General features: G+C 39.4%; 1 protein-coding gene and 1 long non-coding RNA gene across 23 annotated transcripts in view; one reads left to right on the forward strand and one right to left on the reverse strand.

Moving 5' to 3' along the window:
* phldb1b (pleckstrin homology-like domain, family B, member 1b) overlaps positions 1-15030 on the forward strand; it is a 127753-nt gene that overhangs the window by 48483 nt on the left and 64240 nt on the right. For 18 of the 19 annotated variants that reach the window (XM_081614444.1, XM_081614446.1, XM_081614445.1 and 15 more), the window contains one exon: positions 4458-4583. In XM_081614444.1, the coding sequence (XP_081470570.1) occupies positions 4458-4583 (126 nt within the window). Of the gene's footprint in view, positions 1-4457; positions 4584-14701; positions 14929-15030 lie in introns of those variants that run through there. The other variant, XM_081614457.1, reaches the window with a different exon arrangement.
* On the reverse strand, positions 7642-14850 carry LOC103474293 (uncharacterized). Of its 4 annotated transcripts, XR_535138.2 has the most exons (4): positions 14761-14850; positions 13868-13929; positions 9527-9610; positions 7642-7732 (listed from the first exon to the last, which is right to left on the reverse strand). It is a non-coding gene; the product is annotated as an uncharacterized LOC103474293 (long non-coding RNA). The 4 variants fall into 4 exon arrangements; XR_535139.2 differs by lacking the exons at positions 13868-13929; positions 14761-14850 and adding an exon at positions 12622-13117; XR_014090498.1 differs by lacking the exons at positions 13868-13929; positions 14761-14850 and adding an exon at positions 12021-12478.

Here is a 15030-nt window from a genome sequence, read left to right on the forward strand (position 1 = left end):
ACCCAGAGAAAACCCACCATGCACAGGGAGAACATGGAGACTCCATGCAGAAAGACCGGGGCCGGGAATCGAACCCAGAACCTTCTTGCTGAAAGGCAACAGCTCTACCAACTGTGCCACTGTGCAGCCCTATTATTATTATTATTATTATTATTATTATTATTAACAACTAGACAAAAATTGATACTCAGTTCAGGAAATATATTTTCCTTTGATTCTGATGATAATCCAGTGTTGACTATAATACTTCACAGAAGAGATAGTCACTGGAGAAGTTAGTTGTTCTCTAGAACCAACTGTTGGGTGAATTATGTGAGTTATGCCACAGCATCATCAGCGACTCCCTCCAGCTCCGACTTAACAATAGTCTGTCATGATTAAAGCACCTGATATATGTTGCTCCAGGCTATAACCCTTTAAATGCGATTTTTTAATCTGAATTTATCTCCTCTGGAAGATCATGTTAGGTTAAGTCAGGGGGTTGGCATGTGTACCGTGAGTCAGAGAAGTAGAGGGAGAGGGAAGCGCTGCTGGCAAAGTCCTGAAGAAAAGCGGGAGTTAGATGAAGGAGTTAGATGAGTGTTGGGAGTTCGTGGTGGGGGGAGCTGATGTGGCGCTAAATACCACAGGATCAAAGTGTTAACGACCTCTTTTAAATCATCCATTCAGCACGTTCTTGGTTTTTACTCGTTCTTGGCCTCAAATCATCAGGAAAAAACTGATGAGTGGAAAATGTTCATTGAAACGATGGAAATCTTCTGGAACAGACTCTTATCCATTTCATATGTACTGCTTAAAGACAGCAGTGCTAATGCCAATATGAAAACGCTTTCCCTTTACACCGCTCATATACTTCAGGCATGTGGGATTTAACCTTTACATAACATTTACTTCCACTTTATTGCTCTGAGCTTAAAGGCTTTTTACGGCTCCGTCTTTTAATGCAGATGAACAAGCACTGGAATCTACAGTGAACGTAAACAGGAAGCAGTTTGCTGGCTTGTTGGCTGTAAAAAAAACATCCAGTAGGAGCGAGAAAGAAATTGACACAATCACTGACAAAAACAACAACAACAAAAAAGACAGACAACTTTCTAAAACACACAGAAAAAGCAAAATGTTTAAAAAGTACATGTAGGTGTGGATCAGACCCAGGGCTGTAACCACCAGTCAGGAATTGAATCTCTGACACTGGAACCACTTATTATCACTGCAAACTTTTCCATGGATCACGATGTACTCGTGTCATCCTGTGTTTGCTCAGCATAGAGGAGTTGACTGCAGGAAGATTGGGAGAAATTTGCTGGTTTCTTTAGACAGAAAGCAACTTTGGGTATTTTTAATCTGCCATGACGCACATGGCAGCATTGATTTTCTGCAGGAAGAAGGTCTGTGGTTCGAATCCCAGCCTTGGGTCTCTCTGTGTGGACTTTGCATGTGCTTCTCATGCGTGGGTTCTCTCTGGGTACTCCTTCTTCCTACCACAGTACAAAAATCATGTCTGTTGGACGGACAGCTTTTCTGTATCGGAGAATCAGTACCGTTTCAAGAATATCCATCATACGACATGCAATATTGACTAGACATGCACCGATCCGAAATAAATACCTGTATTGATCATGATACTGGAAAAACAATTCCAGATCGAGTATAAGTGACAATGTGCCCAATCCATAATGGCAGATCTACTTAATCCAATTATATGCTTTGTACTCTGAGCGACATCATGCTTTATTATTTATTTTACATTATATCTAGACTGTGATGGACTGGTGACCTGTCCAGGGTGACCCCGCCTCTCGCCTGTTGATGCTGGAGATAAGCACCATGACCCCTCATTCCGATACACTCAGATATCGGTATCGTATTGGAAGTGAAAAAAGTGGATCAGTTCATCGCTAATATTGACCACCCCCATGTCTGCAGACGTTTCCCCCTGCAGTCCCAGCGTGACACAATGGTGCTATATTGAGAGAGCTATAAACAATTGCTTGCTTATCTGTTACTGACCTCATGGCACATGAGAGGGCTGGATTAGTTGGACGCGTGACACGCTCTGACATTTGAAACCAGACAGAAAGTGGATGGGAAGGATATTACCATGGCGACTCAGTGAGAATGAGCCCAATCAGTTGCTGGATGTGGGATTTTCCTGTTAGGTCTCATATGTCCAGGCTATTTAGGCATTTGGGGTTGCTTTAGTAGCTGATGTGAGACACCGACAAGATGTAGTAACCTTTGAAACCCACCATGATGATCTCAGTCTGTCATTGCTTTGTTTACTCCAGGCTTTAATGTCCAACAAACTGTATTTGGAGTCTTATCTCCGTAATTGGATGTGTTTCCTGTAGGATATGAGTGTGAGGCATATCAGATTATTCACTGTGTAAACCTGTGGGATCTCATCTCACCAAAGAGCAGCTTCAATTTAAGAACTTTTTATTCTCAGAAGAAAAAAAAAACATTACTGATGCAGAATCCAGCTTCCCAAAAATACTGCATTTCATTTATGAATTAATTAAAATGGAAACAAATGTTTTTGTTTAAGAAAAAAACTTCAGATTTCCTTATTTTAGAGGAAAGACTGGTTTGGGATGGTATCAGTTTTATTTGTAAAATCTACAAAGCTAAAAATTCAACACAGTTAAAATAAAAATAATGGAATTTTTTAGGTCTATAAGCAAGATTTAAATGCTACTAGAACAGAACAGAATAGAAATGAAAAGAAAAACAGAATAAGCATCTATACAGTAAGAGCAAATTTACAACATGAGGACAAAAATACTGTGAAGTCAGGTTGTGCTGTGGTGGCGCAGGGGTTAAGCACAACCCACATATAGAGGCCTTATTCCTCGACGTGGCTGTCGCAGGTTCGATTCCCGCCCTGGCGACCTTTGCCGCATGTCTTCCCCTTCTCTCAGTACCAACTTTCCTGTCAATGAACTATCAAATAAAGGCCACTAGAGCCAATAAGACCTTAAAAAACTGTGAAGTTATCAAGACAGCATAGTCTGTTTAAAAGAAATGTGCAACTGATAGGGTACAGAATGTACAAAATGTGTGCATATTTGTGCAATAAAACAACAAAAAACAGTCTATTTGTTAGAACTTAAATATAAAACTACTGATAATTGCAGGGATATAGACACTTATTTGGTTTGTTAGGAACAGTGATGGTTTTAAAGTCTAACAGCTGCTGAGAGGAAGGATCTGTGAAAATGCTGCTTTGCACACATAGGATGTTTGTCACTGAAGGAGCAACAGCATCATGTATGGGGAAATAAATATATTTCTGCTTCTCTAAGTCAGAAAAGCAACAATTCTAATGAATGCTAATGTTTGCACAGTATAGATAATGAATAACTCTTTTAAGTTGTTTGGTTTTTGACTGATATATTATTGATTGATATTATACCAGACAATAACTGAGCCCTCCTGGGTGAGAAATTGTATTATGTAAGAAAAAAGTCAAAGATCTCAGAAGAATCCAGCAGAATAATTAGAAAAACGATGGAGCTTAACATCATGTTGATGGAAATCACTTGGGACAAAACCACATGACAAGTGTTAAAACTATCTTTACCTTGAGGGAAAGTTTATATACTGTATTTGCTGTTTTTTTCTTTTTATTATAAATGTAGGACTTTTACACCTAGTGTGTTGCTCTTGATTAGGACTTTAACTTTGATTAAAACATTATGGCTCTTCTTCCACCACTGGCAGCTTATCTACGAGACAGGAAGCAGGAAACGGCTAATGGACAATAATCAAAGCTCCCTGAGCCACCAGAGAGACCACAAGTTTTATCTTGTTTGTTTAATCTCTGCTCCAATAGATTAGAAAAGCAAAGTAAAACAAATGACATATGTTTGAACGAGGTAACTAGCTTAGCTTTTAACCTCAGTTTACAGCTTTAAAGCTAATTTAAGCTAATAAGCTTACATTTAGCTTTTAGCTTATCATTTAGCTGAAAATGTAATTTACACTTAAGATAAGCAGACCCATAGTTGTAATTCCAACTTAATTATTGAGGAATAAATAAATAAATAATTTTGTTCTTTCTGTTGTTTTTGTTTTTTTCATTTTGAACATTTAAAATGTTTTCCAGTTCCAGTGTTAAATGTTCATTAGAATTTAAAGTTTATTGACATTTGAGAGGGTGAATTTGCATTATGCCATTACCATAATATAACTTGAAAATTGTCTCAAAACAATATTATTATTTATCACAATAACTTCTGGGGAAATGTATCGTCCAGCAATTGTGTTATTGTGACAGGCTTAACAAGAATTTACTTGCAAGCTAGTTTCTTTTTACTTAAACAGTACTTAGATATTTCCACCAGAAACTATACAAAAACACTTTGTAAGATTTTGTGTTTTTACAATGTGGTTTCCAATATTCAGTGTCCCATTGCAACACTATAAATGTGATTTTCTTGTGTTTTTCCTTGCAGGCTGTATGCTGTGTTTTGGACAGTCGGCCTTCTTCCGCTTCAACCACCCTGAGGAAGCCTTCAGGATGAAGAGCATGATTCCTCATGGAGGAGGTGTTCGCACCGGGAGCTATGCTTTGTGTCCAGGTAACACGTCTTGTGCTTACGCTTCCCTGCAAAAGTATCTGTATCTATATACAGATACTTATTGTATTGAGAATTTTTCACAAGTTGTTGTGTTACCGCCTCAAATTTCACTTACATTTTTTTTCTCTATACAAAAATCCCCGATATTTGGCATGTATCCTGCTGCTTTTCTCCTTTTGCCCCTAAATAAACCGTAGTTCAACTAACTGCCTACACAGATCACCTTCTTAGGAAGCAGAATCTCAGCAAGGGGCAATTTAACCTCAGTATAAATACAGCTGTTGTGTTTCTTAGAGAACATGAGAGAACAAGATGCATCATGAACCAGCAGACAGGTCAGGGTATAAAACAATGTCCCAAACAGACTTCTGTTCAGTCCATCACCTGGAAACGGACTGAGGATGGAGGGCATTAAACAAAGAATCTGCCAAAAGGCACCTGGTAGCTATAAAGGAGCTGCAGAGATCCCCTGCTCAGGTGGGAGATGACAGCTACAGCTTGTCCACAAATCTGACCTTTATCTGATCAAATCTGGAGAAATTTGAGGGGTGTTAATACTTTAGCTCTGCTCTTGCATGTTAAAGCAAAATTAATTTTAATTTCAAGCATTCGGTCGAGAGGAGCCAGTTGAGGCTCGGGCATCTGGTCAGGATGCCTCCTGGACGCCTCCCTGGTGAGGAGTTCCGGGCTCGTCCCACTGGGAGGAGGAAGACCCAGGACAAACTGGAGGGACTATGTCTCTCGGCTGGCCTGGGAACGCCTTGGGGTTCCTGGAGGAGCTGGAAGAAGTGGCTGGGGAGAGGGAAGTCTGGGCCTCCCTTCTGAAGCTGCTGCCCCCACGACCCGACCCCAGATAAGAGGAAGAAAATGGATCGATGGATGGATCGATCTTCTGATCATTGGACAGGTTCTAGTAGACGACCAGTGCCAATACTTACAATTCAGGGCAACTAATTTCTTAGTCTCCATGACAACTACTGTTATTTTGTGTTTTCATTTTGTCATTTTACTTCTACTATTTTCTTCTTAACTTGGGAACCGAAGTTTCCCTGTTTCTACAAACAGTGCACTGATTGCAGTTTTCTGGCCAGTTACTAATCTTTCTTGCTTTTTTCTTTTGCTATAATTAGCAACTTTTTTGGCCGGGAAAGTTGCTAAATACAATCACAAAGTAACTAAGATGGCAAAAGTGGAGTGACTGTTGTTAAAAGCAGACCTGGTGGGCAGGTCCGTCAGTCAGTCCTCTCTCATGGTAGAGCCAAAGAGAAAAGATCGGTTCTATATGAAAGTATCGACCAATCGCCAGCCTCCCAAAAAGAAGGAACTAAAGCTGATTTATTGTTGCACAGCTCATTTCTATGTGTATGATGGGGATTTACTGCTAAGCTGAAGTGATCTCCCTGAACAGAAGCCAGGGTTTTGTCCTGATATCTGTTTTCCCAGGTCATTCAGACTGCCTATACGAGGTTTCTCCATTCAGATCATAACATCTGGAGACCATTTGATTGACTGCAGCGAGTCGAAGGTTTGCCAGCTGCAGCCCACACAGACTGGACCCCCACCCTGTGGGTTCTTCCTGCATCTGTTTGACTGGCAGCTGGCTGTAGTGTCACATGTTTTACACTTTTACTGTCGCTACTCTGTGCTGCTCTCTGACATTCCTCAGTGGAGGACTATCAGGACTGTCCCCATCTGAGGACAGTTTCAGGGAATGCAAATATGAGCCTGATTTAGTGGCTGTCCAGTATATCAGCCTACCTCTAATAACATCCACGCCTATACAGCTCTGATTGAGCTGGTCCTGTATGGCTGGGGTTTGGTCGTACAAAGCAGTCCAAAATCAACTCAAAAGTTTGTGATTGAGAAAGTTCTGCCAATATATTTGATTTCATATAAACTAAGCATGCATCTATCCACTTTTTTCACTTCCAAAACCGACACCTGAGGTTTAGTAACGGCCGATAGCAATGAAGAAAAACAGCTGTATTGACTTAAAATGTCTTTTTTTTTTAAATAACACAGACTTAAATATACTGAATTACACATTTATTTGATAACTCAACAGTGCAGCACACTTAAATACACAAACAGCTTTACAAAACAACACAACCTGAGTTTGTCCAGTAAGTGCAATTAGGAGTAGAAGAGACAATGTAAAATAAATAAATAAGAAACTGAAACTGACAAAAACAACAGGTTGACTATCTTGGTCAAACATGTAATACGAATCTTCTTTCAAATGATTCAGAAAGAGCAATTAGGAATTCAAAATAAAATGCCAGATAAATAATAAAGCATGGCGTTGCTCAGAGCACAAAGTGTAGAATTAGACTAGAAAGAGCTGCCCTTATGTCATTGTTGCTGATACAAATTTTTTTCAATATCACCACCGATACAGATATTACTGTCAGATCAGTGCATCTTTAATATAAACTTATCAATAAGCTTCTAGTATTCTATAAATTAGTTCTTGCTTTTTGTGCGTTTATAACCTCTACCAATGCTGCATGACGGCGCTTTATAAATAAAATTGTTATTGTTATTATTATATCACAATCCTGTTTAAGCTGTAAATCCATCCTAATATTCTGGGGTGGATCGAATTACATCTAAACTTTGACTCTTGCCGCTAACACTTTATTTTAAAACTGTTAGACAGTTTGTTTTTTTCACAAATCCAAAAGGAAAATGCAGCAGGTTCTGTTCATTGTCTAGCCGTGCAACAGGCCACGATCTATCAGCGTTCAGTCCATGGAACACAGTACCCGGTGAAACCCGGAGCTGCAGTTCACACCATGCATGTTTTGAGCATCCCATTCCTCCGTGTCTCTGGGCAGAGTCTTCAGCTGCTTCCTGTGGGCTGAGTATGTGTATGTGTTTGTGTTCTGAGTGCTCCTCTTGGCAGCTCTACAACTGGAAGCATACCTTCATCTTTAGCCTCTACGGTGGAACTTTCACCGCTGTTCCACCGCTGACGCTGCTGGCCACCGGGGGTTAAGTATAGCGCGCGCACAGGCACGCTGCTGGCGGCACACTTCCTGGGCCTATAATGAAAGCCTTCCGTTGTTTAGAACCGTACCATTTCTGCATTCCTGTGCTGCATCCTGATGAGGACTGCTTAAACCACTCCTGTGATAAACAGGGATTATCTGAAATGTCAAAAAGCAAAGAAATGAGCTCATATCTGTGTGTGAGTTCAAGAAAGAAGACAATAAACCCCAACTAAACCAAAGGATTATTCATTTTGAAATCTTTCTGTACAAATTAAGCATTACTGTAATATTCCACAAGTCAAGTTTCTAAAATTAATTTATAATTGTGGATATTAAACATGTTAGATCAGTGGTCCCCAAACTACGGCCCGCGGGCCGGATCCGGCCTACCGCCACATTTGGTCCGGCCCCCCAAACAATACCAGAGAGAATTCAGATTTTTTTTTAATATATTGTATTTTCCGGTTTAATCAGGATTTTTCTTCGACCACCAGGGGGCTCTTTAGCAGGAAGTGTGTCCTGTAAACTGGGTGTTTTGTTTTGCATGGTGCATTGCTGCCATCTGTTGGACTTTTAAGGAACTGCTTGACTTTTATGTTATTTAATCAGTACGGTTGTTTGCTAGCGGTAGAGAAGATGTACACACGTGTTTGTTATGAACGCCGCATTCCAGGTTTCCCTCAATGAAATATATACTAGTCAGTCCCAGTGACTGTTTCACTAACTCACAGGAAAAAGTTTGGGGACCACTGTGTTAGATTGTCCTGGCCCGATATCGCAGTGTGTGGAGTTTCCAGAGGAGAAACCAGAACACATCCTGTTGAGTGTGACGCTTAGCCAATCAGAAAACGAGGTGACAGAATCCAAAATACATAAAAGTCCAAGCAACTGCCATGGTGGACCAGACAGTCCAGTGGACGTTGGAGACATCTTTGTAGTGTTTTCCCTTTATTAAACAAAGTCCACAAAAACATTCGCTGTTGCTTCTTCCCAGTCGGCCATGTTTGTTTTATCTGAACTCATGTTTGAACTTGAGAGGTTTTGTGAGATTTCCCACCTGACATTTGAATGTTTGCAAGTGAAATCGGTTCATGTGTTGCTCCTGCCACGTGGCTCGATTGAACACACTGTAAAACCATCTGTTATATTTACGTTTTTTTTTGTTTTGTTTTTTTACGTCATCTGTGTGGTCTCACAGGTTTTGAAAATTGTCTGACAATTTTAAAATCTTGCTGTGTGAACCAGGCAGCAGATGCAGGGAAAGTATGTTCTACAATTTAGGCGCTACACTCATTTTTTTCTTCCTTGAACCAACTCTAATTTGTTCCAGCTAATTGTCTTAGTTTTGCTCAAGCTATAATTCTGATTTGATTGAATTTTCCATCCATTGATTGAAAATCAAATCAGAATTATAGCTCGTCTTCTTCAGATGGACTGTTCATGGTCATCTTTTCTGTCCATGTCATCACTGTCCAATGACTCTTTGAAAATACTTGATATATGAGTAAGGACAACATTTAGTTTCTCTTTGGGATAAATAAAGTATTCCTGAAATGAAATGAGTTGAATTTTCCCTGTGTACCAGCCTTCGACATCAGAACAACCAGCTATCAGTAATCAGTCCAGGTTTAACGATGCGTCCATTTCACATGACAAAATGGTAAAGATGATACTGTGAGATATCTGTTCCTATCAGACTCAGAGTCTGTTATACGCAGAGCAAGTTTATCAGTGATTTAAATAGTAAATGACTGGCTGAATAAGTTGAATTGATTAGAGGAATGGTCAAATTACATTGGTCAACAGAGATGTAAAACTTATCTATTTCTATTTCTTCAAATTGGGTTACTGGTGAAGTTTCCATTTTTCTTTTTGCATAATAGTTCTACAAACATTTTAAATATAATACCATGCAGGAAATTTGTCAAAGAAATCTGAGAAAATACTCACCCCTGCCAGGCACTTCTCCAGTGTGTCAAGGATGATGAGCTGAGAAAGATAAAGGTTCTTCTCAGAGGCTTCTCCAAATATCCGCTGTTGGAAAAATAAACCCCTCAATGTAATGCATTGGAGCAGTTAAAGATAAATACATACAAATGCACACACACACATTATAAACATATACGCACACACACATGTAAATATATCCATCGATTACATTGGTCAACAGCCAAAAAGTTGTCTGTTGACAGTTTTAGGGTCATTTTGATGAGCTGAATCCAAAAATCATATTGGTTTTGCTCCATCAGGTCAACTTTCTGAATTATGGAGCAACATGAATATCAAAATGCATGACTTGTTCTCACATCTGGATCAATGAGTGACGAGCAGGAGGAGAGATTCCATCAGGACAGAAAAGAGATGCAGACGTAACGTTCAATTCACATGTATTTGCCCTTATCAGTGTTTATCATTCAATTTACAGAAATCCAAGTTTGTAACATTTAATTAATGCGCTGTTAGATAACATGTTTTTTTTTCTTCTTCTAAAGCCTTTTTAAAAATATAAAAAATAATAGCGGAAATGAACTGATTGAGAAAAATGGATGTCGTTTTTTGATTCAGAGGTGCAAAATAGTTCTAATTCAGTTGAAAAACATAGACAATGTCCAAAAAATATATTTTTTGTAAACTACATCCTTTTTAATTGCAATTAAAAAGAATGTAGTTTTTTCATATAAATATATGAAGAAACTTCCTGTTTTGCTAATTAATATCAGATCTGGTACTTCCAACACCACTCCCCTTTCCTGGTTCAAAGGGTTTTTCTAAACTTGTTAAAAAACACTTGTAAATTTAAGGGGAGAATGTAAACAGCCGAAGAATTCTTAAGAACTTAGCAAAAGACAACCTCATTCAAAGACCTGAAGTTCTATAACTACCTGAGAGGCGGAATGGTGTCCTTTCCATTTATAGAGGATGGGCCAGTGTTTCTGAGCCAAAAAGAAATAACAAAGAAAGCACTGATACTCATCACTGTAGCATTTAAAGCATCCAAAGAGCTTCTGTCATGGCTGACATTTATGGACTTCCAGGTCATTTCATTCAATGAAGAACTTTACCAAACAAGACAGACTGTGAAAAGTTCCTATGAATGGGAATGTCCTTTTTCACCAGTCTGTCACCAGTGTAATCTGTCACACTGGTGACAGATTAAACCGTCACCAGTGTGATGGTTTAATCTGAAACGCTGTACAGTCCTTTATGTTGAGGCGGATTCTTGTTTTTAGAGCCAGAGCAGTCTGTCACTGAGAGCTGACTTTATTTATGAGTGTGAGTTTATTAGGGCTGTTGAACAAATTGTTTCAAGGAGAAGTGAAGTCTTCATCACATGCATAGAATCTGGAAAGTATTCAAGAAGCTTCAATTTTTCCACATTTTGTTATGCCTAAATCCTTATTTTAAAATGGATTAAATCCATTTGACTCTCAAAATTCTATACACATTATCCCATAATGGTAAGGTCATACACAGAAGAGAAGCCAGAAGAAATCTGTTGTTGAAAGAAAAACAAGACAGAAGAAGTCTTGCTGTTTGAATGTGGTTGAAGGTTCCCTGGTTAGATTACCAGGTTTTTTGCATTTGTAAAATATGATGTACACTCCACATGCACCATAACACATCACCTGTCATAAAACATGGAGGTGACAGCATTGTGCTTTCACAATGTTTTTCTTTAACCGGGATTGTTAAGATGGATGTTGTTGATGTGATTGATTAACCTAAATACAGGAAAATCCTGGAAGAAACCCAGTTTAGATGTGTTAAGGACTGGAGACTGTGGTGGAGAAAGTACTCAAAACATTTACTTAAGTAAAAGTACAAATACACAGTCAAAAATGTACTTAAGTAAAAGTCAAAGTACCACATTAACATTTTACTTACGTAAAAGTAAAAAAGTCCTGGCTTTTAAAAATACTTAAGTATTAAAAGTAAAAGTACTTGCTGAATGCATTACCTAATCGCTAATATCATTAAGTGTGCCGATCGTATTTAATTTTAATACATCAGAAATGTGCCATTTTAATTAACACTACCACAGATTAAACATGTTCTTATTGTGTTTATTCTCTGTAACAGTTTAGACTTAGATATGTGATTCTATGAATCATAATTTCAGGGATGGAAACATTTTGTCTCCTGTCCTAACATAGCATGAACTTCATTAGTCACATTTATTTAGAAAGAAATCTAACTGAAAGGGGATGTAAAGAAGGTGCGAGTGGGGTGGAGGACATGCAACCAAGGAGCCATGTAGCAGAGTTGTAGTCAAGACAACCGAACCCAAGACCAGCGCCCTGCGCTAAATGACACAATAACATTAAGTTTACCTATCAAAATTGGTTTTCAGATTGATCTGAAAGATCCACATTCCCATAAAAACACCTAGATATTAAATACTTAAGAGCTGAAATGAATTTAACCAGTATCAATTAAAACTCACTTCATTCTGTTTTGCTTTCATCGCTGTGCTACAATCCGCAGAGGTCTCCTGCTATTCCTAGAAAAATAACGCCCTGGGCGGTTGCCCATATTGCCCATGTCAGAAACCACAACTGAAACATCGCAATTAACGGTAAATAACGTTCAACTATGAACACTGTCCAACGGCGCAACAAGTAACCAAGCAGAAGGAGCATCGTGACTGTTTTCATCCTCCCTCCCACTGCGATGTTTGCCACCATGACAGGAGACGAAATCAATCAATGAGCAATGAGCATGCTCTGTGTTCATACGTTCAACTTTTACTTATTCAGCGATTATATATATTGTATAGCTACCGCAGTGTACACAAGAACAAAGAACGGCTCTCAGTGAGGCTTCAGTCCTTAGGACTTAGTAAAGATCCGTCCAGAAGAATCGGATCGTTCCTGAATGTCATATCACTATATTGCAGACTTTGGTCACAGCGTTGTCCCATATAAGACACCTCAATCAAAACCTCCACACAGTAATTCAGCGCATGAGTGACAACTTTTTTTCATCAGATGCAACATGTGTCTCAGTACAGCTAGCTTTGCTAGCATCACGTCCACAGATCTTACCTTTCTTTAAGCTTTCCTTCCAAGTGACGTTAAAAGTTGGACGAAGTCCCACCGTCTGTGAAAGCGAAGCGCTGCTGATTTTACATGTCGCCATATCAATTTATGCAGCTATTATATTATAGACAGACATCTCCTCCCGCTCAGAGGAAACCACTGCGCATGTCTGGAGCTCCGCGTGCGAGTAAAGGTGGAGCCGATGGGTGACAACAGACACTAAGTCACGTTATTGCTCGGATTTTACGGCGCCACCTTAAGACCCTGAACTTCACATTTTAACGGAAGAAAAGAGCAACGCGACTTGGATGTAACGAGTAACGCGACAGTTTTGTAGAAATGTAGTGAAGTAGAAAGTACAGATACTTACTGTAAAATGTAGTGGAGTAAAAGTAGAAAGTATCCATTATTAAATCTACTTAAGTAAAGTACAGATACACGAAAACTGTACTTAAGTACAGTAACGAAGTCCTTGTACTTCGTTACTTCCCACCACTGGGTGGAGGTTCACCTTCCTGCAGGAGAACAACCCTAAACCTACAGCTAGAGGCACTATAGAATAATTTGGGTCAACGTCCAGACATAAATTCAACATAGAATCTCTGACAAAACTAGAAGATTGCAGTTCAACCCACCTATCCATCCAGTCTGACTGACCTTGAGCTATTTTGTAAAGCAAGAAAGTGTGTACCTTCTAGGACTATAGCAGAATGTAGTTCTAGAAAGCAAGAATGCAGAGGGTCTATATGCATATTTTTTTCAGATTTTTATACAAATAAAAAAAGATAACTTTCCAATTCACAAATATACACTACTTTGTGTTGGTCAGTCCCAATAGAATACATTGAAATTTGGGACGGTAATCTGGCAAAGTGTGATAAATTATGAATTAATGTCTTTACAAGACAATGGATTGACTCTGTGTGTTGCCTCCTCGGCCTGTGCTGTTGTCCAGGTGAACAGCCAGGTGTCTACTCTCCATCCTCCACGTGTTCCAGTATTTCTCTAAGGGTGTATTGAGCCTAAATGTCATTTCTTCAAGACAGGTTGTTTGGTTTCATATCTAGAAGTTGCTAAAGCTGTGATTTTAGTCAGTCAAAAATATTTCCTGCTTTCAGTGTGTCTCTTACAGACCAGCAGATAGCTTTGTGTGCTGAAAGAGGCCTGTGGCTGGGATTACAGGCTCTTTTTTCACAGACTATTTATAATCTTCCATCTGAAGTCAGTCTTTGGTACTTGCCCCCAAACTCACCTATTGGCCCAGTATGTGTGCTTTTCTTGCTTTCTCTTCAGATGCTGTTTGAAGGTCAGTCCCTGTGTAGGATATACTAATTAATGCTGTTTACAATATGAACAAGTATTGTGGATAAAACTGACATCTAACATGGAAACTTTAATGATTTTAAAAGGAAGGATGTCTAAAATGTTTTATGAAGAAATATTTTTTATCTCACTGAAAAATGTAGAAATTTCCAACCTCAATTTGGAGTACATTTATTTTGTGGGAAATGATGTTAAGAAATAATGGTTTTGATCCACAAGGAAAATGATCGTAATGATATCTCAGTTCACATTTACTCATTTCTTCTAAAGACATGATTTCTTTTTCAGACTATTTCTCTTCACTTGAGACACTGGAGTAAGAATTAATAATAAAGAGCCCCAGCTCGTCCCTTTGTTGCTTATGGATATAGAAAGTGTTAGTATCAGTTTCAGCACATGTAGTATTTTAATGCTCTTTTGCTCTGCTTCATAAAAAAAACTGTCGAAGTTTCGTAATGGTAAGAACTAACATTGACCACGCATGAGTGTCTCTGCCAGGAGTCTGTAAACTGGCAGCTGTTGAGTTAGCCACAGCACGGGAAATATAACATCCACGTTTTCAAAATAAAAGTCCGACTTCGACGTTTGCTTGTTAATGACAACTGATGGACCTCAGCTTTGAGCTCATTTTTCTGGTCCATCTTGTGTTGCCACTGTCGTGTTGACACGGGGAAACATGTCAACATTGTATTGAATGTCTGTAAACATTCAGACGGCAGCCTTTATTTTGAAGGTTTAAAATGGAAACTCGGTCATATTTCGGCTAGCTCATCATCACTCGGCGGCTGTGCTCGGTATCCCAACCTCTGCTTGAAATATCACCTCGGCGGCGTAGCTCTGGCTCTCTGTAGGTCTGTGTGGAGCCTGGCGCGGCGGGTCTCCGTCACTACCACGCCGGTACCGGCGTGTCCGCGGGATGTGGGCCCACCCGGTGTGTCACGTAGCAGGTGAAGCGCTCTGAACCCCGGCTGGCAGTTTCTACCCCTTCATGTGAGTGAGCGTGCGGCAAAAACGCCTGAGATTTGAGCGACACCGGTCATACGAATCCGCCTCAGACCGAACTCCATTAACAACTAGTCGATTTAATATTTT

The sequence above is a fragment of the Poecilia reticulata genome, chromosome 13, assembly GCF_904066995.2.
Source record: "Poecilia reticulata chromosome 13, P_reticulata-male-v2, whole genome shotgun sequence".
In the NCBI taxonomy this organism is placed as follows: Eukaryota; Metazoa; Chordata; class Actinopteri; order Cyprinodontiformes; family Poeciliidae; genus Poecilia; species Poecilia reticulata.